We start from the raw sequence: 24,466 nt of genomic DNA, 5'->3' as shown, positions 1-24,466 counted from the left end.
GGATTGGGGGCTGAAAACAGCTTGCTCTCCACACCAAGACCATGGCAGAAGCACAGTTTTTCCCTCCTAAGGATGTAAACACAGGAAACTACAGTCATTCACAGCACTTGGGTCCCATCATGAATTCAAGGATCACCCTTGATTATCCAGATAAGCCTATTTCCTTCTCACCCTGAACTCTTAACTTTAAAGGGCGTTTGCATGATTGAAGGAAGGCAAAAAAGCATTTGCTTTCTATTACTCCTTCAAATGTCGTACCCAGAAATTTGAGGGATTATATTAGTGTAATTTCTGCATTTGGAAAGTTTTCCTAGCAGCTAAAGCAAATTTGCATGCAAAACATGTAGATTTTTTTTTGCATGTAGATTTTTAGGAGTGGTTGTGGGAAAATTAAGAGTTTCCTTGTTTATTCCAAAATTACAGAAAATATTAGGAACCTCTATCATTGGCACTTAGTCCTATCAAATGGGGTGGTAGCAACCTCTGATACTAGAGTATTCGAAACATTAATAATTAAGCCAGGCTCAAGGTTGACTCAGCCTTCCATCCTTTCTAAAGTAGGTAAATTGAGGACCCAGTTTGTGGGGGCAATAAGCTGACTTTGTATAAATATACAAAAGTATGAAGGCTATTGCTTAACGCATTGTAAGCTACCCTGAGTCTCCGGAGAAGGGTGGCATATAAATCAAATTAAAAAAAAAAAGCCATTGCTTTCAGATTTCTACTTTTCTTAATATTAGAGGATTTTAGTTAAGAGCAGCTTATATTAAACACATATTAAATCTTAAGATTGACACAAGTTCCAATATGTGATACACTGTACTATATATCTCTTCGACCATATCTGATTCTCAAAAACTGCCTGGATAACTCCCTGTAGTTTTGTTGGCAAATTTTTCAGAAGTGGCTTACCATTGCCTCCTTCCTGGGGCAATTTGGCTTTGTGACTAAGGTGAGATTAGAACTCAAGTTCTCACAGTTTCTAGCCTGATGTCTTAACTGCCACACAGCCCATTCCAAGCCATAGGTTCTACTTCCACCAATAATTTATAAAAGAGGCTTGACATTACGGTCTTGAGGAGGGAGTGCAAAAGTTATTTTGAGCTCTAACATGCTGGCATCTCACTTTTACACACTGCCTTACAGATTAAGTTTCAGCTTGGCTACATAATTAAATTCTAGATTTAGCTTTAATTCCCAAAGTTCACAAGCTCTTCAACAGACTACAATGCATATATAGACAAATTTGCACAGGTATGTTGAGGTTTATGATCAGATTCACATATTGCATGGAACTGAAAAGCCCACAAGAGTTTTGGAGTACACTGCATACAATTCTGAGCCCCCTTCCAAAACATTACTCTATTATAATCAGTTCATTTTTGAAGATAAGAAAGTTGTATATGAAGGCAGAATTACTTCTGATTAATGCAACTGCCTTCGATTTTTTTTTAAAAAAAGGAATTCCCAGAATTCTTCCCCAAATTCTTCTCTTTTTGTTAGATAAACAAGAAAGCAGATTTTTATTACTAGAAAACAAACACAGGTAGAAACATGCTCAGATTCCATATACAGTATTACAGCATTTCAACGTAGACTTTGGAATTTAGATTCCATCACTTTGTACAGAGAGATGATTCATATCACAAGTGGACACTCCTGGAATTGAGGACACAATGTTCCAGTGTAGATCAGTATGCCATTAAAGTAGCAACCTTATTCTGGACATTTTAAAAAAAAATCCTCTGCCTATTTCATCACTAGACAATACCTTGTAGAAAGTTAGCACCAATCCCTCTCCTAGAAGAATGAATTATTTTAGGAAATATTAAAAAGGCAGAATATTATATTTCCCTGGATGAGAAATTGAGAAACATGCTCTTGGAGACAGAAACTCAGCCCCAGCTCCCTGCCCCCAGCAGATATTTTGGTGCCAGTTTATCTACAAGACAAAAGTCCTTCAGCTCCAGGATGATGGAATTATCCTTCAGGGCAAAGCCATTCAGCCACAATAGGAACTACATTACATCAGCCCAAGGTTCCACCAAACTCGATTCAGACAAACATGAGTCCACATGGGAGTCTGACTACAGCAACCAATAGAATACATGCCCTTACTACAGGAACAGGAAGCTCAAGTTCAAAGCCCAAGAGAGGGTATAAATAACACTCACTCTCCACTCCATGTGGTCAGCTACCCAGAACTTCAAACCCATTTGGTCCTGTTCACCAATAAACCATCTTTCCAACCATCCTTCATTTTCCAGTGTCTTTCTCCCCACTTGGAATTGAACCCAGATGGACAGTGAAACAAACTCTGTATTTCACTGTGTAAAGAAAACTGCCTAAATGTCTTTGGGGAAAAAAGACACTTTACTACTTTTCTAAAGGAGATCAGTCCTTCTGATCCCTTTCTTCCCTGATAAATTATACAGGACAGGCAGATTTTTCCTTGAAAAAGACAATCCTGAAAGCTGAAAGGGTTGAATCACCTTAAAATTGGATTCAAAAACTTACTGAGTGTATCTTTTGGGCTACACTACAGAAGATATTTTTTCCCAACACCCAAACACAAAAGTTGAACCCCAACGGGTTATCTGAAAAAATAACAAAAGTTGTGTGTTACGTTGCAAGAGCAAAAATTACTGCCATGGAAGCTTTATCTGATTGCTTAGATTGAGAAGACACTTTCACCTCCACACAACTTTTCCATTTAATTCCTTCAGCCCTTTAACCCTGAGAAAGTGAACTCCGTGAATAAGCAGAAGCCCAACCTTATTATGCCTCCCTGAGAAAGTGAAATTCTATCACCTTAATTTATTGTTGTTGTTAGTTGCAAAGTCATGTCTGACCCATCACGACCCCATGGACAACTTTCCTCCAGGCCTTCCTGTCATCTACCATACTTTGGAGTCCATTTAAGCTCACGCCTACTACTTCGGTGACTCCATCCAGACACCTCATTCTCTGTCATCCCCTTCTTCTTTTGCCCTCAATCTTTCCCAGCATTAGGCTCTTCTCCATGAGAAGTCCTTCCTTCTCATTAAGTGGCCAAAGTATTTGAGTTTCAGGATCTGGCCTTCTAAAAAGGAGTCAGGGTTGATGTCCTCTAGGACTGACTGGTTTCATTGTCTTGCACCCCAAGGGACTCACAGGAGTCTTTTCCAGCACCATAGTTCAAAGGCCTCAATTCTTTGGCGCTCAGCCTTTCTTATGGTCCAACTTTCACAGCCATACATTGCAACTGGGAAAACAACCTTGACTATACGCACTTTTGTTTAATTGTTTAATTAATTTTGTTTAATTGTTCACCTTAATTAATTTATAGCAGTTGGTTTGTTTTGCTCATGCATATCTGCTGCCTTAGAAAGTAATTTTTCCTCCAAGAAAGATTGTCGTGGTTTGATTCTTAGCTAAATGGAAGAAGCACAATGGAAGCTAAATGAAAAAAAGCACAAACTTGGGATTTGCACAACAGACAAAGACCACAAACCTTAGTGTACATAAACAGTTAAAACCAAACAAGGAATTTGGGGTTTAATGTGATCCCAGAATCCAGCCACTGACACCTATTGAAAAAGTAAATTGCACAAGAGCTTCTGTACACTGTTAACATTAAAAAAATATGACAGACTTGTAGACCTATTTGTCATATAAGTAACAAGGAAAAGAAGAAGAGAAAAAAGTTATCTAAAATGAGGAATAAAAATATATTAAATAAGTCTGATACTATCTTCACAAAGTAAGCAAGCATCAGATTAGTTAATAGTAATACTGCTAATACTAAAATATTATAACTAATGAATAATAAATAAAAATAATAATAAACAATAAAACTAAAAACTAAACTGCTAATACTAAGCAAATACCAGTCAGCAATTTTGCATCAATATAGAAGCTAAACCAGAAAACTAGAAAAATCTTTGTCTCCTTCACACACTATATTTTACAACAGGACCAAAATGTGAACTGTTTTCTCAAGAAAAACTAATCGCTATTTTTTTTTCCTTTAAAGTCATTCTTCCTTTTCCAAAGTACAAAAATGCAAACTGCCACTGTGTCTTTCTCAGATTCAACTGACAGTTTCACAAAATTCCAAAAAAGGCAATGTTTTCTGGTTAGATACCAGTCTGCCACTTAAAGAGACTTGGGAACAGATACATACCAGAGGAGAGAAAAGTAACACCAAGGTCATTCAGGATATCTGTACCACATTGACAAATCTGGAAATAATTACCGCAATCTCACTTTATATCACAGACTTTTTTTTCTTTACACAATCGAGACAATCAGCAAATAATCAATAATAAGTTAAATGAAAGAACAATGCAAAATGTTTCAAATTGCTCACCCTTAATGCAGGAATTAGAAATAACTTCTGGCAGAAACAACATACAATTTTAAGGGACTGCTGCCGTATGGCATGAAGTGACATGCAACTGATTGTTGAACCTTGCAATTTCTGAAACAGTCACTGATTTCACGCGCACACACCCATGGCTTATTTAAAGCAATTTACATGATTTATTTAATAAATCATATAAATTACCTGACACACCATATGGCAGTATAGCGTGATAGATGATCTCATAAAGGAAAAACTCCACCATAAATAAGAAGAACTGGTGGAAAGGAACATGTTTTGTAACAAATTACTTTCTCAATCAGAACAGAAGGATTCAGGGAAGAAACATCCAACTCCCAATGGATCTGTATTTTTAAAGCCAAAATTATGTCCAACAGTATTAAAATAAGCCACTGCCTTGCTTGAGACTTGGTTACAAAATTAGCATCAATAGCCCAAAGAATCAAGATAAAGTACTCAAGTGATAATCTCACTTAGTATGCTAAAAACATAGAATACCTTCAGGAGGAAGATTAGATTTAGTTGCTAATGATGCTTCTTCATAACTGTTTTTTTTTCTTTTTTTACAGAAACAGGACATGAAGAAGCTATCTTACAGCACTTTTATACTGCACCTCCATTCCAAAAGTTAAGGGAATGTTATAGTTAGGATCAGTGATGGGTTGCTCCCGGTTCTGTCCGGTTCTTGAGAACCGGTAGTAAAAGTGGTGGGAGGCTCTGCCCACCTGCATGGACGTCATAATGGACTTTCTGTGCATGCGCAGAAGCTTCTGTGCATGTGCAGAAGCGTGCACGCGCTCCCATTGCGAACTGGTAGTAAAAGTAAGTAGAACCCACCCCTGGTTAGGATAGATGGAAATAACGATCTTTAACATTATTCCATTGCTTATTCAACAGAATGTGTAATAATATACTGGGAAATTTGATAGAAACAGTGCTATACAACTTTAATGCATCTTGCTATTTCAGATAAAAAATAATGGAATATTCTTGGGGGAAAAAATCTATAAACAAAATAAGAAAAACAGATTATCTTCTGCTTCTGTCGGATTTTTTTTCTGAAAATACTTGAGTTTACTTTTCCCTTTTTTATAAGCTTCCTTTCACATTATGAGACCAATTTTCTGTTTAGTCCCGTTATTCAAGAATTGTCATCTGTATTCAGTCATTCCCAACTGTAGAATTTTATTAACCTATCAGCCTTTTCAATTCTGTAGAAGCACTTTATGATGGAAATATATTGGTAAAAATGATTTTTTTAAAAAAAAGAAGTTATTTTTAATTGTTACTACTTTTAGTAGTTTGCAATAATACTTTGCCTTGTGCTAGTTATAAGCCATTGTTGCAACTAATGTATAATACAATGAAGAAGCATGACAAACAAACAAAAAAACTTCAACACAAAACAAAAACACTATATTATTTGGCCACTATATGCTTGGCAGTAGCAATTCACAGAAGACTGTTTATAGCTTACTACTTTTCTAAGGCAAAAGATTTCCTGTTCACTACTTATATGATTTGTTAATGAATTTTGGGCATATTACAAAAGTGCTGTCAAATAGTTGATAGAAAATGGGAAAGGTTAATTCCCTTAAGTCCCATCTGTAACTGAGAGAGAACAAAGAAGCTATACAAGCCAAGAAAGCATATGTTTTAAAGATATTTGGGTTGTCTGAGAGTGTTTGCTTTAGCACTCAACCATAACATACATGGAAGCTTATGTAATAGACATCACGGGCTCTTGCAGAACTGAAATTCACATTCAAGGAACATATGGAATAGCCTTTCTATAACAATGCCGTGTGTTGGGATTGTGATTCCCAGAATTTTCGAATGGAAGGGCCATTAGGAATTCTGGGAAATGTAACTATGTCTTAAGAGCATCAGATTGAGAAGGGCTCTTCTATAACATGATAGCCCAAAGAGAAACTTTTCTCTATAGAAGATACAGGTACTGAAGACTGACACATCTTTAAAAAGAATTTTTTTTAACAAGATAGAAGAAACGTATGAGTACCACAAAGTATCTGGCTGAGAATTTCACTGTGGAATTGTCTTTGGGAGTACCAATCAGTAAAGTTCATTTCTCCCCAGGGTCTGCAAAATTGGCAACTTTAAGATTTGTGTATTTTAACCATGCTGGCTGGGGAACTCTGCGAGTTGAAGTCCACAAGTCTTAAAGTTGCCAACTTTGGAGACCCCTGATCTAAACAAACATCTTTTTCCCCTCTTCCTTTCTCACGTATAGCCTTTTCCTTGTTTTTGCCTATTTTCTCCTTACTTACAAGGGCTACTAATAAGCTACTAAAGTTGTTTTAGTCATCCAAAAACATTGAAACAACCCAGCATCATCATGAAGTACTCGTACAATCCTTAAGGAGGGTCCTTGTAATGTGTTAGAAGGAAATACAAGTAACATGCTTATTTTAATACTAATTTATTTCTCAAATAACTGAAAGCCTCATGGCAGTTTTCAATTATTTTAGATTCCATTTTAGTGGCAGGATTCCCAGACTCCATTCAAACCATGATTTAAGAAATCATAGACGGCTGGGGTTTCAGTGCACCTTAAGCCATTATGGTTTAGACCAGGAGTATTAAACTGGATTTCTTCAGGGCCAGATCAGCATTATAGTTCTCCTCTGTGGGCCAGCCAGGGGCGGGGGGGAGACAGGACGGATGCCTCCTGGCGCCCTGCCAGCCAAAAAGGGGCACGAGGGGGCTGCATGCAGCCCCCCCCCCCGCTCCCTGTTTTGGCTGAAGGCTGTCCAGGCTGGAAATGGGACATTGGGGGGCATGTGAAGCCCCCTGTGCCCCGTTTTTGCTAGCAGAAGCATTGCAGGCCAGTCCTTTGCTATTTCCAGGCAGGCCCGGAGGTCAGATTTAAGCACCCCACAGGCCAGATCCGGCCCGTGGGCCTTGAGTTTGATACCTCTGGTTTAGACTCTCTCTCGAGTGAATTAGAATCGCATGCATATATCTATTCATATGAAAATGTTCATTTTGACATCAGCATTTACATAACGTACAGATCTATTGCTACTATAGATATAAGAATACCAAGAACAGTATCCATGCAACCTAAAAGAACTGAGGAAATAAGAAATATACTTCTCTGAGTAACTGCCCTGGCAGCCAAACAGCTAAGTAAACCTCAGCTCCTAATCCAGTGCAATGTCAGAAATTCTTAGTTTATTGCAGCAAACTGGGTTAATGTAACTTCCATATGAATGCCCTGACTGAAGCCTTAGCACAGGGGTATCAAACTCGCAGCCTGTGAGCCAGATGGATCAGGCACTGGCCACGCCCACTCCCATTTTAGCGAAGGGGGGAAAGTCGTGATACGTCACGTGATGAGTTTGACACCCCTGCCTTAGCACGTCTAAGTCAGACTTCTCTTTATTGAAGTGTGAAGGAAAGATTTATGTGAATTGGACACCCTTTTAACCCTTAACCCTTTTATTTTAATCTGTTGCATGAAAAGGTCAAGAAATAGATACATAAAATATTACAGAGAGGACAGATAAGTAACTAGAGTAATGCAAAATATATTCAATAAATTAATACAGACCAATCTTTAGAACAAAAGTTTTCAAACACCAAAACACAGTGTGCAAATTTGCAAGTTATTGCAGACATGCATTTAAGGGCTAAGCTGACAGTGCTCTGCCGTATTACATTCCCAGGGTCCATAAGCCAACTATGAAAAACATTTCATTTGGTCAAGGAAATACCAGTATTCTTCCTATTTTAAGCTTTTACCATGCATTTCCTTTTATGGATAGTGGGATCATTTTTTTTTTCCTACTAAAAGAAGTTAGAATATCCTGGCTGTCCACCAAGACAAACAAACAAACTTTTCAGCACCATATCTCTTCTCACAATGCCCTTAAAGATAATAATCGGCAAACGAATAAAGGGGGGGGAGGAGGAGGACTAAAAATAGCTGCTTCAAACAGTGGGGACACTGACTGAAGCAGTCAGTCCCTGAGGACAAAAGAAAAAGAAGAAAACCAATGTCTCACTCTTCTTGCTTGAATTCAAATGGATTTCTTCTGAACTTTTTTTGCAGCTAGCTTTTTGCTAAGCCACTTTAAGATGTTCTTATTTTGGAGGAAGAATTGCAAACAGACCCAAAGAAAGGTGGCACATGAATTTCACTATTCTCATCCCCAACTGCATAGAGTTTGAAGTTTCTCTATGTGTGTGTTTTTGTCTACAGCGCTTCTATCAAGACTGCATATAGATCCAACCCAGAGCTGCAGAAAGCTGCCCTAAAAGCAAGATAATGGTATCCAGGCATGGAGCTCTTGGCAACAGTAGGGAAGAAACAGTTTTTTAGCATCCAAGACTATCCTACAGCAGTGGGGATTCCTGATGGTTTCCCATCCCAGCAGTTACAATTTACAGTCCTGCTTAGCTTTTTGAAGGTTGGTTGAAGTCCACCTGCTGTGACTGAGGAAAAAAACTTCAACTACACATTACCTTCTTCCAAACAATGAAAAGTGTGAGAAAATCAGAAAACAACTGTTGTGTGTTAAAATGTAGGCGTCAGAATGAACATAGCTGCTCTTTGAAACATTAAGAAAAACCTTGGAACCTACTTATTTGATATTAATAATGGTTCTTTAAAAATAAAAATCTTCCACTCACTTCCAAGCAGGGTGGATTTGATTTAAATCGAGTCGATTTAAATCATGATTTAAATCATGATTTAAATCACTAGTAAAAAGACTTCATTTAAATCAACTCGATTTAAATCATAATGTTTAAAGAGCAACTGTCATCTCTGCTACTCCTTTGACCTGCTGTTGACTCACCGATAGTCCCAGTGTTGCAGAATATACAGCCTCATACTACATAACTAAGCTCCATTTCATGTTGAATAAACTAAATTATTTATGTATCTTAAATAGAAAACTATCTTACGATAGATTTTTACCCCAAAAGTTTTTTATTAAATTAAATTCAATAAAAATCAATAAAATCTGATTTAGATCAAAAAAATCTAATTTTTTTGATTTTTTTTTAAAAATCATTGATTTTTATCCACCCTGCTTCCAAGAACAATCCTATTGGGATATAATTATTACTAAGTTATTTCAAAATGTTAAAAAAAATTAAACAAGCGGCAATTATTTTCCAAAGCTAATTCTTTTTTAATATCCAGCTCTTTTCGAAGGACCTAACCTAGTTATATATCTTTTACATACCTATCTTTACATCCTAAATATATTTTTTAAAAATCTGAGAGATTTTGGGCTGAGAGAGAGTGAATGGCCCAAAGTCATCCAGCTGGCTTTCATGACTAAGGTGGAACTTGAATTCAGAATCTCCTTGCTTTCTAGACTAGTTCCCTAACCACTAAACCCGTGGTGACGAACTTGTGGCATGCAGCGCCCTCTCTGTGAGCATGTGAGCCGTAGCTCCAGTTCAGCTCCACTGCGCATGCATGTGCGCTTCCCAACAGCTAGCTAGTCATCGGGTCTCTGACATGCATGCGTGGTGGGGTGGGACACATGCAGGGGGGCCATTTGCGCAGGCACGGCGGAGCTGAACTGGGGCGACGGCTCGCATGCCCATAGAAAGAGCGCTGCGTGCCACCTGTGGCACGCGTGCCATAGGTTCGCCATCACGGGTCTTGTGGTTAAGGAACTACACTAGAAAGCAAGGCGATTCTGAATTCAAGTTCCACCTTAGTCATGAAAGCCAGCTGGGTGACTAGGGGCCATTCACTCTCTCTCAGCCCCAAATCTCTCAGATTTTAAAAAATCCATTGGATCACCCTTTGATGCAAATCTGAAGTACAAAAGTTAAGATCATGCTTTCAATTTCAAACTAATCACTACTATATTCTACTCAACCTCAACCCTAAAGCAACTGATATATTTTAGTGATAGAATTTTAGTTTTAGAAGTTTAGTTAAGGGTGGCAGATGCTTTCATGGGTAACAGAAACTAATTTCAATTTACTGTTGTTTTTAAATGTAACTCTGCTTGAACCAGTGTTTCGATGCTAACTCCCAACAAAGGCCATAAAAATAACTAGCATTCACACGCTAGAATCAACTTCAAGCATGAGCGTCCCAAACCTCAGAAGGTCACAACAGACAGTGGGAGAACATACACAGCCCTGCTTCTTTGGGTCTTGCATTTCTTTATCAACATTTAATTACTAGCACTTCTGACTGTATTAGGAAGGTGCTATGCTGAACACTCTGTTCTGATGAATAGAACAGAACTATTCTGATGAATAGTTCTCTTCTATTATCAAAGAAGCAATTGGTTGGCATACCACAATGAAGTACATTATTTCCAGACTGAACAGAAGTGCCCATGAACACTAAATGTTAACTGTAATCAAGAGTGGTGAGAGGAACAGTTACACACAGTGTTTACAACATATTTAGGATATAGTTTGGTCAGCTTCCCAGACAAACCTATAGTCCTGGGATTTCCTGGTGATGTGCAATGAGTTTCTGATCCTATTTAGCTTTTTCTCCCCCAGATCAGCCTGTTGGAATGTACCCTTTTGATCCTCCAAAAGTTGGAAACCTGTAAGTAGGCTCCGAGAACAGGGTTTTGAAACACAAATAACAGTCCAACTGTTTTTAAAAGTACTAAGGTATCTATTTCAGGTATTAAAGCTGTTAGAACACACTCTCTCTTCTCAATCAGGAGAGTAGATTACAAGTGATCACAGCTTCCAACAGAATAGAGTATCTGTAGCTCAGGGTTCAACTGTGGAGTCCTTGGCACTCTGAGGTTGGTTGTCTGCATTCACAATTGTCAATGCAATTGTGAATGCATTTCAATAAATTTGCTCAATCCAGGGTGGATAAAAATAGATGACTTAAAAAAATTTTTTAAAAAAAAAATGGATTTTTTTTATTTAAATCATTTTTTTTATTTAAATGAGATTTTTTAAATTTTTATCAAATTTATTTTAATAAAATGCTTCTGGAGTAAAAATCTATCCAAAGACAGCTTTCTATTTAAGATACATTAATAATTTAGTTTATTCAGCAGGAAATGGAGTTTAGTTATGTAGCATGAGGCTGTATATTCTGCAATGTTTACATTTTTCGTAAACTCATTCAATGAATCCGAGCTCTGCAAGCTGAGATAACATGCACTGCATTGATGCATTCACACAATTTCACAGCAACCATGAGATAAATCATAAAACGAAGTTCAGGAATATTCCTTTATCCCATTGTTTTGCAAATCTATGTACACTACAAACTGTATGATTGTTTGAAGAGAAATGCATTTGTACCACCAGGCTTTAAGTGTGAGGAGGAAAGGCAAGTAGTAAAAACGAAAGTGAAATCTTCTAAACAGCTTATAAATATAATATTAAAGAGCACCTGTCATTTCAGATCCATCATGGCAGTGCTTGTTAGCGGGCATCCACTCACCTGCTTCCTGCCACATCCCTCACCTTGTTGTGTCACTGCTGCATCACCAGCTGTCCCATTAAAGTGAATGGGACTGTGGGTGAGTCAACAGCGGGTTAGAGGAGGAGTTGCTGCAGGACAGAGGTGCTCTTTAAAAATTATGATTTAAATCAAGTCGATTTAAATCAAGTCTTTTTACTAGTGATTTAAAACGTGATTTAAATCGACTTGATTTAAATCAAATCTACCCGGGTTCAATCTGTTGCTGATTAGCTATATTTCCTTAAATAAAATAATGAACTCATAAGTTTCTTCTTTTACTGACAACAAGAGGACAATATAACATCTTCCACTATTAACCAACTAGGTAACATCATCAGTGCAAGTGAGGATGGGATTTGCGCTCTATTTATATAAAGTTAGTGTATACATCAACGATAGATAGATAGATAGATAGATAGATAGATAGATAGATAGATAGATAGATAGATATAGAGACAGACAGACAGATGATGGACGGATGATGGATGGATGGATGGACAGACAGATGATTGATAATGGATGGATGGAGAGAAAGAGAGAGAGATAGGAACAAATAGAAATATAGAGATAAATAGATGACATAGATCAGACATGTCAAAGTCATGGTGTCACGTTGTCGTCACGTTGTCGTCACGTGATGTATTGTGACTTTTTCCCCCTTCGCTAAACCGGGGGTAGGCGTAGCCAGCGCATGACGCATCCAGCCCGTGGGCCACGAGTTTGACACCCTGATATAGATAGATGGTAAGTAGGTAGATATAGAAATAGAGATACAATAATGCAGAGATATATAGTCAATGTTCAGTGAATCAAGCATTAATGAATGTATATTCTTAAATCAATGAACCATTTTGGACAAAAAGAACAAAAATATTACAATATGTTCAGAAACAGAATGAATTCCAAACATTATATTTGGTACTAACATAATATATTTAATCTGCTTTCCAGATCTATTCATGATACAAGCAAAAAAACACGAATTACCCAAATTTACATATTCAGCATATCCACAAGATAGTTATGGATACTTATTAACAGACAGTACTGATAACATGCATGATTTTTGCAACTGTTTAAAACTTTTGTGTTCTAGATTCCCTTCTTGGTGATCTAGCAACTTTATCCTGATAGACATCATATTCTGAATTGCAGTTTATTTTGAAAAAATTCTGAAAAAAAAGCTACCACACAATTGGGAATGCATTTCAATAGATTTGTTCAATCTAGTTAGCTATATTTCCTTAAACAAAACAACGAGCTCATAAATTTCGTCTTTAACTGATAACAAGAGGGCTATATAGCATCTTCTATTCTAAAGAGAGTATTTACAAAATACTCGAAACTAGGCAATCTAAGACGAATTTAAATATCTCAGTGAAGTTTCTTTGAAAGCATGGACTCGCTACAAAAAAAAAACATTTTTAAACAGTGATGTTTTATTTTTGCATTTCTTTCATATTTCCTTTGACTGTGATAGCCACCTGCTTGCTCCCAGAAGGTCAGGATGCTTCCCTCTGCGGTTGGACTATCATCACACACAATAAGGGCCTTTTTATATAGTAACTTAAGCTTCCTTTTTATTGAAAGCGTCAGGCTTTGCAAAAAGTAATGCGGTAGCTTGAAATAGCAACAGGAAACGCTTTCTGGCTAAAGGCGGCACAGAGTTGCCCTTTCCCAAGCCATAGCCACATTTCTGTCTCACAAGCAATGTAGGATTTTCCCTACTTAGTGATCAACCCAGCCCAAATTAGGTCACAGTTTTCTTCCCTCAGCAGTCAATCTCCACCCATCTCCTTGATTGATATAGGACAGAGGTCTTCAAACTTGGCAGCTTTAAGACTTGTGGACTTCAACTTTCAGAATTCTCCAGCCAGCATAGCTGGCTGGAGAATTCTGAAAGTTGAAGTCCACAAGTCTTAAAGCTGCCAAGTTTGGGGACCCCTGATATAGGATGTTCAGTGAAAGCAGCCTCTCCCAAACACATGTGTACTGCTAAAGGAGAATATTTGTAGCCCAGGGCTGAAAGAGGAGTCCTTGATGCCTGAATTTGGATATTTTCTTGCAAACATTTCATTATCCAAACTGGATAACATCCTCAGCGCTAGTGCATCATCTAGCAATGATGCCATTACAGGTAGTCCTTGATGTACAAAAGTTCATTTAGTGACCAGCTGCTGCCAAAAAAGCCAACACAGATCAAGGCTGCATAAACAGAGGGATAGAATTAAGATCACGTGAAGCGTTAAGACCACTTTATAATGCCTTGGTAAGGCCACACTTGGAATACTGCATCCAGTTTTGGTCACCACGATGTAAAAAAGATGTTGAGACTCTAGAAAGACTGCAGAGAAGAGCAACAAAGAGGATTAGGGGACTGGAGGCTAAAATATATTAAGAATGGTTGCAGGAACTGGGTATGTCTAGTTGAATGAAAAGAAGGACTAGGGGAGACATGATAGCAGTGTTCCAATATCTCAGGGGCTGCCACAAAGAAGAGGGGGTCAAGCTATTCTCCAAAGCACCTGAGGGTAGAACAAGAAGTAATGGGTGGAAACTAATCAAGGAGAGAAACAACTTAGAACTAAGGAGAAATTTCCTGACAGTTAAAACAATGAATCAGTGGAACAACTTGCCTCCAGAAGTTGTGAATGCTCCAACACTGGAAGTTTTTAAGAAGATATTGGATAACCATTTGTCTGAAGTGGGGTAGGGTTTCCTGCCTAAGCAGGGGGTTGGATTAGAAGTCCTCCAAGGTCTCTCTCAATTCTGTTATTCTATTCTATTCTATTCTATTCTATTCTATTCTATTCTATTCTATTCTATTCTATTCTATTCTATTCTATTCTATTCTATTCTATTCTATTTTATTCATCTAATCTAATCTAATCTAATTCTATGATGACTATTCAAAGTTACAACGGCACTGAAAAATGTGACTTATGACTGTTTTTCATAATTAAGACCTTTGCAGCATCCCCATGATCACGTGATCAAAATTCAGATTTTGATCTAAACTTGGCAACTGGTTGATATTTATGATATTGATATTGCTGTGTCATGAGGTCATGTGATCCCCTTTTGCAACCTTCTGACAAGTAAAGTCAATGGGGAAGCCAGATTCACTTAACAACTATGGCAAGAAAGGTCATAAAATGGGGCAAGACTCGTTTATCAAATGTCTCACTTAATAACAGAAATTTTGTGGTCAATTATGGTCATAAATTGAGGACTACCTGTATTTAGTTTAGGTAATGAAACATCTACAAGCAAACAACCAAGCTCAAAGTGTGTGTGTGTGTGTGTGTGTGTGTGTCTACACACACACAAAATTTAGCTAACAAAGTCTGTGTCTGGATGTGTAGATTCCAGTCATGCTGTGTTTTAGACATTTTATACAATTAATCACATTAGTTGTCACTAGGCCACAGATCTCAGTTTACCATTAATAGTTGGATTAACTTCAATTCAAAACTAGGCAAATCTCACAGGTCTTAACCCAGAGTATGAACCAAGCCCATTTCCTCTCAGTGGATATCAACAGGAAATGAGCATGCCCTTGAAATAAAATTTTAGGTAAGAAAAATTACTTAAGTGTCCACTCCTGGCATATCCAGCAAGTCATTAATTCTCTTAAAGTTCAGCTAAACTCCAAAACTGTATACCTCATAGGAGGTATCATAGCAACCAACAAAAATATTGGTATTAAAATACTTTATTTGCCAAAGTTTTCTAGGTAGTACAACAGTTCATTTAGTGACCGAAGTTTGAAGTTGCAACGGCACCAACAGAAGTGACTTATGACCGTTTTCAACTTACACCGTCACAGCATTCCAGTGGTCATGTGATCAAAATTCATATGCTTGGCAAGTGATTCATATCTACGACTGTTGCAGTGTCCTAGGATCATGCGATCACCTTTTTGCGACCTTCTGACAAGCAAAGCCAAAGGGGAAGCCAGATTCACTTAACAACCATGTTACTAACTTAACATCTGCAATGATTCACTTAACAACCGTGGCAAGAAAGATCGTAAAATGGGGCAAAACTCGCTTAACAACTTTATTGTTTAGCAACAGAAATGTGGGTGTCAATTGTAGATATAAGTCATCAACTACCTTTACATGATATAGCAGGTGATACTTAAAAGGCTTTTTAAACATGCTTACCCGAGAGATAGTGAGAGGCATGTTGAAGTCCTTCCCACCTTGGAGTCTGAACCCCCAAGGAGCTGGACCCACCAGTGAAACGCTGTAGTTATTCATGGTCTTCTGCGGTTAGGTTGTAATTCCCAGGGGAACAATCTGTAAGAGACATATGAAGATTATGAATGTGAAAAAAACACAACCCAAACATCCAAAATAATTAGTTCAGATGCTAATGTTCGGACTGGGTTCATACACTGCACTAACCACAGTGGATAACCACTTTATGTCTTAATACAAGGCATATAATCTAGGAGAGGGGTGTCAAACTCAAGGCCTGTGGGCTGGATCTGGCCACGGGGTGCTTAGATCGGGCCAGTGGGGCTGTCCTAGAAACAGTGAAGTACCGGCCTGCGGTGCCTCTACTAGTGAAAACAGAACTCGCGAGGGCTGCACACAGCCCTCCCAAGCTCCATTTTCACTGGCAGAGGGTTGCAGGAGGCTGTTGCAGCCAAAAATGGAGCTCGGGAGCCCATTTTCGCTGGCAGAGCGCTCAAGCCACCACAGGCGCCCCCGGTATGAGTGTCGAACTGGCCACGCCTACCCCAGCCCCTGAGGTCAAACAACAACCCTGATGCGGTCCTCAACGAAATCGAATATGACACCCCTGATCTAGGACAATCATAGAAACCAGGAAGCTTCCCTCAAAATGTATAACGGACAACCACACAATCAGCTTTTATATACTTCCTTCCAGGAATCTTGAACATTCCATAGGGAGAAAAGGAGGATGCGTTTTAATTATTTGTTGAATAAGCCATAATGACTGGATTCACACATCAAGCTAGCCTGAACCAAAAAAAGCACAAATGTCAATTTAGCAGAAAGAATAATTCAAGCTGGAGAAGAGCCTAATGCTGGGAAAGATTGAGGGCAAAAGAAGAAGAGGGCGACAGAGAATGAGGTGACTGGATGGAGTCACTGAAGCAGTAGGCGTGAGCTTAAATGGACTCCAGAGAATGGTAGAAGACAGGAAGGCCTGGAGGAACATTGTCCATGGGGTCGCGATGGGTCAGACATGACTTCGCAACTAACAACAACAATAATTCAAGCCAGTCTATTTTCTTTCTTCTAGGCCCAGGGAAGGAGATCTCTCTCTCTTCCTGTCTATACAAACAACTCAGTTGCAGAATGACTGATCTCTTGCTTTCCACGATGTCTCAAGAAAAACGGGCATTTTCAACCTTGACCTGATTTTTGAGAAGAGCTTCCTTTTTTACAGTCTTCGTGCAAACAAGAAGACAATAGCCACTGAAATCATGAATGTCTTCGTCAGAATTAGTGGTTCTCAGCTTTCAGCTCATATGAAGTCTCTGAAGATCCTTTTGCAGGTTCTGAATTGCCCCTTGCTCCCAAAACATACACACACAAATGAGCCAGTGTTGCATTACTTGTATTATTATAGTGTCATTATCAGCAGAAAATTGGGGACATAAAAAAACCTACAAACAAGCATCTCAAAATGTAAAAACACCCAGCCCTAATGTCATCAATATATTACCATCCACCTTTTTATTTTTCATTCTTCTCCTTGAGCAAAGTTGTTCTGAAAACAGATTTCAGGAGTAAAATGCAGAATAAATTTAAGTCATGGGTATTGTTTAGAGACTCTAGATTAACTAGAGCTCAGACACTGAGCTTGTCGATCGAAAGGTTGACAGTTCAGGGTTTGAATCCCTAGTGACGCGTAATGCGGTGAGCTCCCGTTACTTGTCCCAGCTTCTGCCAACCTAGCAGTTCGAAAGCGCGTAAAAAATGCAAGTAGAAAAATAGGAACCACCTTTGGTGGGAAGGTAACAGCGTTCCGTGCGCCACATGACCACAGAGACGTCTTCGGACAGTGCTGGCTCTTCAGCTTTGAAACAGAGATGACACTGCCCCCTAGAGTTGGAAATAACTAGCACATATGTGCGAGGGGATCCTTTACTTTTACCTTTAAACAATATCCACAATTTAAATTTAACAATATCCATGACTCTACCTCTAGCAAACGTATTTCATTCTCTCACAAAGTGAAAATGCTTTACGTGGATGCATTATGAAAACACGTGAGGTTTGCCTGAAATAACTGCAATTCAAGTTAGCTTCCATTGTGGCATGGAGGTCTACCCTTAACAAGATTAAGTCATGGCTTATTTAGCCATAGAAGACTTAGAATAACTTTGTCACATTAAATGTACACTGATCAGCATACATTAAAATGAAATTTTGTTGCATACAGGTCTCAAAGGGTCACCACTTCCAATATACACTATATAAACATGACAAAATAAATAAATAAAATTATGCATATAATATGGCTTGAGGGATAGGTCAGGACTGTGGTCTAAACTATTTTGGTCATTGGAAAATGAACCTGATAGGAAAGTGTTAACTCCACCTTTGCCTGCTAGAAGGCAGGGTTTAAGACTGCTTCCTCCTTCATGAGGAAATCTCCCCATTACATTTGCAAGTATTGACTTCAATAGAGTGTAATTTGGCCTTTTCTTCACTGAAACTCAGTCTAAGCACATCACAATTACAGATGGCATGGGCCATTGCAATCTGATCTCTAGTTCCTTGAATCTCCTTTCCATCCATTTTCTATAGAAGGCAGAATTAAGGTTGACAGCGAGAGGTCTGTTTTGGAAAGTGGAAAAGCCCTACTCTACTCTCTCTATCAGGAGGAGGTAATAGTTAACTCCTTCCCCGTTGGTTCATCTTGAGTGATGGAGAATGACTGGGTTTCTTCCTTGCACTAAGCCACAAAACACAATTTATGATCAAAACAGACTATAAATTAGCTGAAGGCTCGGAGCGCAGACTAATGAATAAGCAGTATGCCAAATAAGCTTTTTAGTCTTTCCAGCCCAACAGAATTTTAGAAATAAATTAGAGGAGGTCGGTTTATATCTGTCTAGCTATCACAGAATAACTGTCCAAAAACTAAAGTGCCTAAATTTAGTGCAGAGAGAAGTGCCAGCAAAAGAAAGCTGGAGTTCAAAAATAGGCCAAATAACATTACAAGGGCTGTGAAGGAAAACCTATCACAAAATACTTCCCCAGTGCATAACCAGCAGAGATGCAGTTGGGCAGCCCCTACAAATGTTGCAAACTGTTCCATTCCAAACAACCCACCCATACTACCACACTTGTAGTTTCCCTTCTATAGTTATCAGAGGTGGGTTTCAGCAGGTTCTGACCAGTTCTGGAGAACCAGCAGCGGAAATTTTGAGTAGTTCAGAGAACCGGTAACTACCACCTTTGACTGGCCCCGCCCCCATGTATTCTGTGCAGTAACCTTCCCCTGGAGTGGGGTGGGAATGGAGATTTTACAGTATCCTTCCCCTGCCACTCCCACCAAGCCAGCCCCACCAAGCCATGCCACGCCCACCAGGCCACACCCACAGAACCGGTAGTAAAAAAAATTGAAACCCACCATTGATAGTTATGACCCACCATGGACCATCTACAGCCTGTCTGATGCTTCCAAATGTACCAAATGTACCTATGCAGAGGCAACCTGTTATTTCATGGCAACAAAGAAAATGCAGGAGCTTTTTTGTTTATTTATTTTTTATTTTTATTTATTTTTATATGCAGCCCTTCTCCGGAGACTCAGGGCCGCTTACAATGCGTTAAGCAATAGCCTTCATACTTTTTGTATATTTTATACAAAGTCAGCTTATTGCCCCCACAAACCGGGTCCTCATTTTACCCACCTTAGAAAGGATGGAAGGCTGAGTCGACCTTGAGCCTGGTGAGAATTGAACTCGCAGTAATTGCAGGCAGCTGGATGTTAAATGCTGCCTTAGTAGGAGGCATTAGCCTCCTACGCCACTCAGGCTCCTTTATATCCATTGCTGGCAAAGGGATTGTAAGAAATTCCAAGAAGGAATGGTTTGCATGTTTTTCCTATCTTGTTTTTTTTTTTTTTTCTAACTTAACATAATGTTAAAAAGAAATTATGGAAAGGGGCTCATGATTCTGTCTAAACATTAGCACAGGGATCTCCACTTGACCACTTGAAGACTTGTGGACTTCAACTCCCAGAATTCCCCAGTCAGCCACAGCAAACCCTATTTAGGACTGATCAGAATGCAAATTTAAATCTTTATTGTTAAATTTTTATGCCACCCAAGTTACAACAACTCGGCACAATCTTTTAATATGATATATTTCTAAAGGTACTGTACTGTATTTCCAAGAGAAATATTCTTGGACAATTTTTTTCTTTAAAAATACAGTCTCTGGGATCAATGATTTGAACTAGCAACATTCTAGTGTCTGATGTCAGCCATAGAAACAAGATAGAGTATGTTTACACATATGCTAGGTGATACCTAGCAATACCTAGTCCAATCATCATCTGTTGAACAAGCAACCATTTGTTACACAGTATTTGCAAATCTTAAGCCATAACCAACTGACCATCCAATAATTAGGATCATAATATTGGGTGAACCTAACTGATAGTTAGGAATGCAGACAGCAGAAGTTCAAAGTACAGCAAGGCCTTTCAATCAATCCTGGATCACAGTCTTTCAGAAGGCTGTCAGTTCCCTTTATATGAATCAATGGATTGAAACACCACCTTAATAATTAATAATAATTAAGGCTAACTGACTTTGAATAACTTGTAATAAGTGTTTGGAATAACATATAGGAATCACTAGGGTTTATAGCAGAAACACACTAGCATACAACTATTATAAACAGTCTATCTATGTGCAAAAGTTACTTGGCATTAATGAAACACTTTAAAAAGTTTCTTGGAAAGTGGAATATTTTTCTTCTAGCCTTAGATATCATTTTGATGTTTAGCACACAGATATTGTGGGAGGACAGAGGAGACTGGAACTAATCAAATATTAAATAGTTACCAATGGTTTTTAAATCCATAATCCTATCTATTTCATGACACCGGGATACCTTCCAAATGCTTATTCTTATTCCACTCACAAGCAAATACTTCATATAGTACCTGAAAGTATTACTGAAAAAGCACCTGAAAGTATTACTCATCAGAAATTTACTAAAAAATAGCAAACGTGCTTGAACAGCTTGCCTGTGGATGGATCCTTTTAGGAAATCTACATTTTCCTCCCGGTAACAAGAGCAAGGGAAGAAATTGGTAGCTTCAAATATGTGCAACTATGCACACATAACATATGCAAAAGTTTCATTTATCTGCATGCACTAAGAGAAACCCCAGAGCTCCGTTAAATCTTAGTAAGCAGACATCTGAAGAAATGTTACCAATTGGTGCCCTACATTGAAAGACAATATATCAAGAGCTACAAAGTTGGGGGGGGGGGAAATACACAATATATGGAATGGGTCTAGATTATGTCACAGCTGCCAAAAAAGCTTTGAGCCCAAAGAGCAAATAAAGCAAATTTCTCACACGTCTGCTTTACTTTAGCGCCCTACTACAAGAAAAAAAAAATTGGCCCTGTTGATTTTCTTTTATTTCCACTGTCTTTTAACATGCCCTGTTAGTTACTGATTTACCAACAGGCAGGCAGTCGGGCCACTTAAGGAAAAGTCTTGTTGATGAAATGAGTTAGGGACTGGGGAGGGAGGAAAGGAGGTGTGGGAATCCCCCAACAGAAGGAGGGAGAGAAAAGGGGGAGAGAGAGAGAGAGGGAGGGAAAGAGAAAGGGGGAGAGAAAAGCAGAAAAACCACAATCTGAGCAAACTAATCTCGGGGTACCAAGCAAATATTAAACAGGGTGGCTGACTGGGTGGCTCAGTGGCTAAGACCCTGAGCTTGTCGATCACAGGTCTCCTGCGTGAGCAGGGTTGGACTAGATGACCTTCAAGGTCCCTTCCAACTCTTTTACTATTTTTTTTTAAAGGGCACTTGTTGCTGCTTTTCAACTCTTAGTTTTTTTTAAAAAAGGGGGGGGAAAGGTCGGGAATCGAAGAAGCGACACCTTACAGCAGCAATTTTCAAAAAGGCACGTCTTGCTAAAAAGCAACGCCACGGGAGGGGACGGCTGTAAAAAAAACATTTAAAAAGGGAAACGTTTCGCGACGGAACTACGAAGGGACTTCAGCGGGTTTAGGGCGGTGGAAAGATTCTCTCTCTCTCTCTTTCTCCCTCTCTTAGCTCCGTCTGGTTCTGCCCAGGGCGCTCCGGTCGTAGTAGCAGCTCCCCCACCCCCCCACCCCCTTTCCTTCCCCGGCTCCCCCTCAGTCCCCAAACTCCGTGCAAACTTTAGCCGGCGCCTCCCTCCACCCAGCCCTCCCATTCCGCAAGGTGCCGCGGGAAGCGCCTTGGTGCCCACCGCGGACGCGCCGGTCCGCTTTAAAGGCGCGCAAAAGCCTCTTTCGCCCCCTTTTTATTTCCCGCGACCCCCTTTCCCTACTGCCTCGGTGGGGGGGGGAGGAAGAGGGGAGGGGGCTCCTCTCCCACTCCCTCCCTCCGTCCCTGTTTCCCTCCTCAGCAAAAAAAAAAAAAAAACCCCAGTCCGCGACTCACTTCCAAGGCGGAGGCTGGAGAGGCGAGCGCAAGACGGGCGAGCGGTTCCCACCAAACTGGCGTGCGCCGTGCGCGAAAGGAGGCAAAGTCCAAGCCGAAGCCCTCTCGCCCCGAGCTCTTGTTTGCACTTCCGCCCCTTTTCTTTCGCTCCTCCCCCGCTCCGGCTCTGGAAGGCCGGCGAGGTTGGCTCCAGCTGAGAGCGAGAGAAGGGAGAGGCGGGGGCAACGGGCTACCTTCCGGCCCTGGCGTGCGCTTCGCTCTCGTCAGGAGAGCCTCGGCCGCCCGCAAGCCTTGCTTACCTCAAATGGAGCCCCCGCTGCCCCCCCCCGACCCCAGTGCCCCCAAGACCAGCATTGCAGGCTTGAACGAGGACGGAGAAATAAAAGAGACGCGGTTTTGATGGGAAGGATTTGGAAACCCTGCCCTAAAATCAAGTGCTTTTTAACTACGTTCAATAGGCTGAAGTTTCAGCAAGTGCCTTGACCAAGTTTACCAAACAGGCTGACAAGTTTCCACCTCAGAGAATTTCCCAATCTGCGAAACTCCGTCCGCCTCTCCAAATCGATGTCGGAATTATTTGATTATTCCAAAAGGCGCATGGAAAGCGTACGGGAGCGATGAAAAAGAGAGCCAGGGAGATGCGTGTTTGCGTGCACACGTGCAAGAGGGGAAAAGCTCCGTGTCCTTGTTACGCTGGGCTGTTGCCGTCTTTGCTGCCATCTAGTGGTCGTGTGGATTTTCTCAAGCGCAGCGTTCCTTTGTTTTTGTTTTGTTTTTTGTTTTTATTGAATTTGTATACCGCCCTACTCCCGAAGGACTCAGGGCGGTGAACAGCCATAAAATAAAACAATGTAAATACAAAATTTAAAATAGAATAAAACGAATTAAATAATTTGGCTGAACAAATTTAAAACCCCAATACTTTAAAACCAAATTTAAAATTTCCATTTAAAAAGGGGAAAGACTTAGGTCAGGCCAGCCTGATGAAACAATAAAGTCTTGAGCGTGCGACGGCTGGTATGCTTTGTTTTCGGTAGTCGCGGTAGACACGACTTTGATTATTTACGGTAGTTGGTGTTAACCAAGCTTTTCTTTTTTCCTTGTAGGAGTTGTATTACCAGACAAACAAGTATGAAACCAAGGTGAAGGAACACAAACCGATAATAGGACCTTAAGCTATGTGTATTGTTCACTATTTGCTTAAATATGAAGAGTCTGGGCTGTGTGTAGTAAAAAATACAAGCCAAAATTAAATAAAAGTTCAGTGGGGGGAAAATTGAACTACATCCCTTTGACCAATTAGTTGGAAGCCAACATTCCTTAAAAGAAAATAAAGGTAAAGGTTCCCCTCGCACATATGTGCTAGTCGTTCCCGACTCTAGGAGGGTGCTCATCTCTGTTTCAAAGCCAAAGAGCCAGCGCTGTCCAAAGACGTCTCCATGGTCATGTGGCCATCATGACTAAACACCAAAGGCGCACCGAACGCTGTTACCTTCCCACCAAAGGTGGTCCCTATTTTTCAACTGGCATTTTTTACGTGCTTTCGAACTGCTAGGTTGGCAGAAGCTGGGACAAGTAACAGGAGCTCACCCCATTACGCAGCACTAGGGATTCGAACCACTAAAAGGAAATAGATTTACTCAATTCTCAGAATGTCTTTCTAGGACAGGGTTCTATTGACCTCCAAAGGTTGACAAGACTATGCATTATTATTATACATAGTACTATTAATTGAAATAGTATTTATTATTGGATTCTTATCCCACCTTTGTTACTTTATAAGTAACTCAAGGCAGCAAGCATATTTCATATACTTCCTCCTCCTTTTCCCCCCACAACAACAACCCTGTGAGGTGGGTTGGCCTGAGAGACAGTGACTGGCCCAAGGTCACCCAGCCAACTTTCATGGCTAAGGCAAGACTAGAACTTACTATCTCCTGGTTTGTAGGCCAACATTGGTTATCTTCATATAATAAATTTTGGGG

The 24,466-nt window shown here is 39.7% G+C and overlaps 1 protein-coding gene across 8 annotated transcripts in view; it reads right to left on the bottom strand.

The window, feature by feature from the left end:
* PDLIM5 (PDZ and LIM domain 5) overlaps nucleotides 1-23,465 on the bottom strand; it is a 151,751-nt gene extending 128,286 nt beyond the window's left edge. For all 8 annotated transcript variants that reach the window (XM_087875289.1, XM_034440491.3, XM_034440492.3 and 5 more), the window contains exons 1-2: nucleotides 22,482-23,465; nucleotides 15,980-16,114 (exon numbers count right to left, since the gene is read on the bottom strand). In XM_087875289.1, the coding sequence (XP_087731415.1) occupies nucleotides 15,980-16,075 (96 nt within the window). In that variant the 5' untranslated portion in view covers nucleotides 16,076-16,114; nucleotides 22,482-23,465. The remainder of the gene's footprint in view (nucleotides 1-15,979; nucleotides 16,115-22,481) is intronic.
* Between the last annotated feature and the right edge of the window lie 1,001 nt (nucleotides 23,466-24,466).

The sequence above is a fragment of the Pantherophis guttatus genome, chromosome 8, assembly GCF_059756535.1.
Source record: "Pantherophis guttatus breed Tessera chromosome 8, ASM5975653v1, whole genome shotgun sequence".
NCBI classification, from domain to species: domain Eukaryota; kingdom Metazoa; phylum Chordata; class Lepidosauria; order Squamata; family Colubridae; genus Pantherophis; species Pantherophis guttatus.
This window is presented reverse-complemented; position numbering and strand designations above follow the sequence as displayed.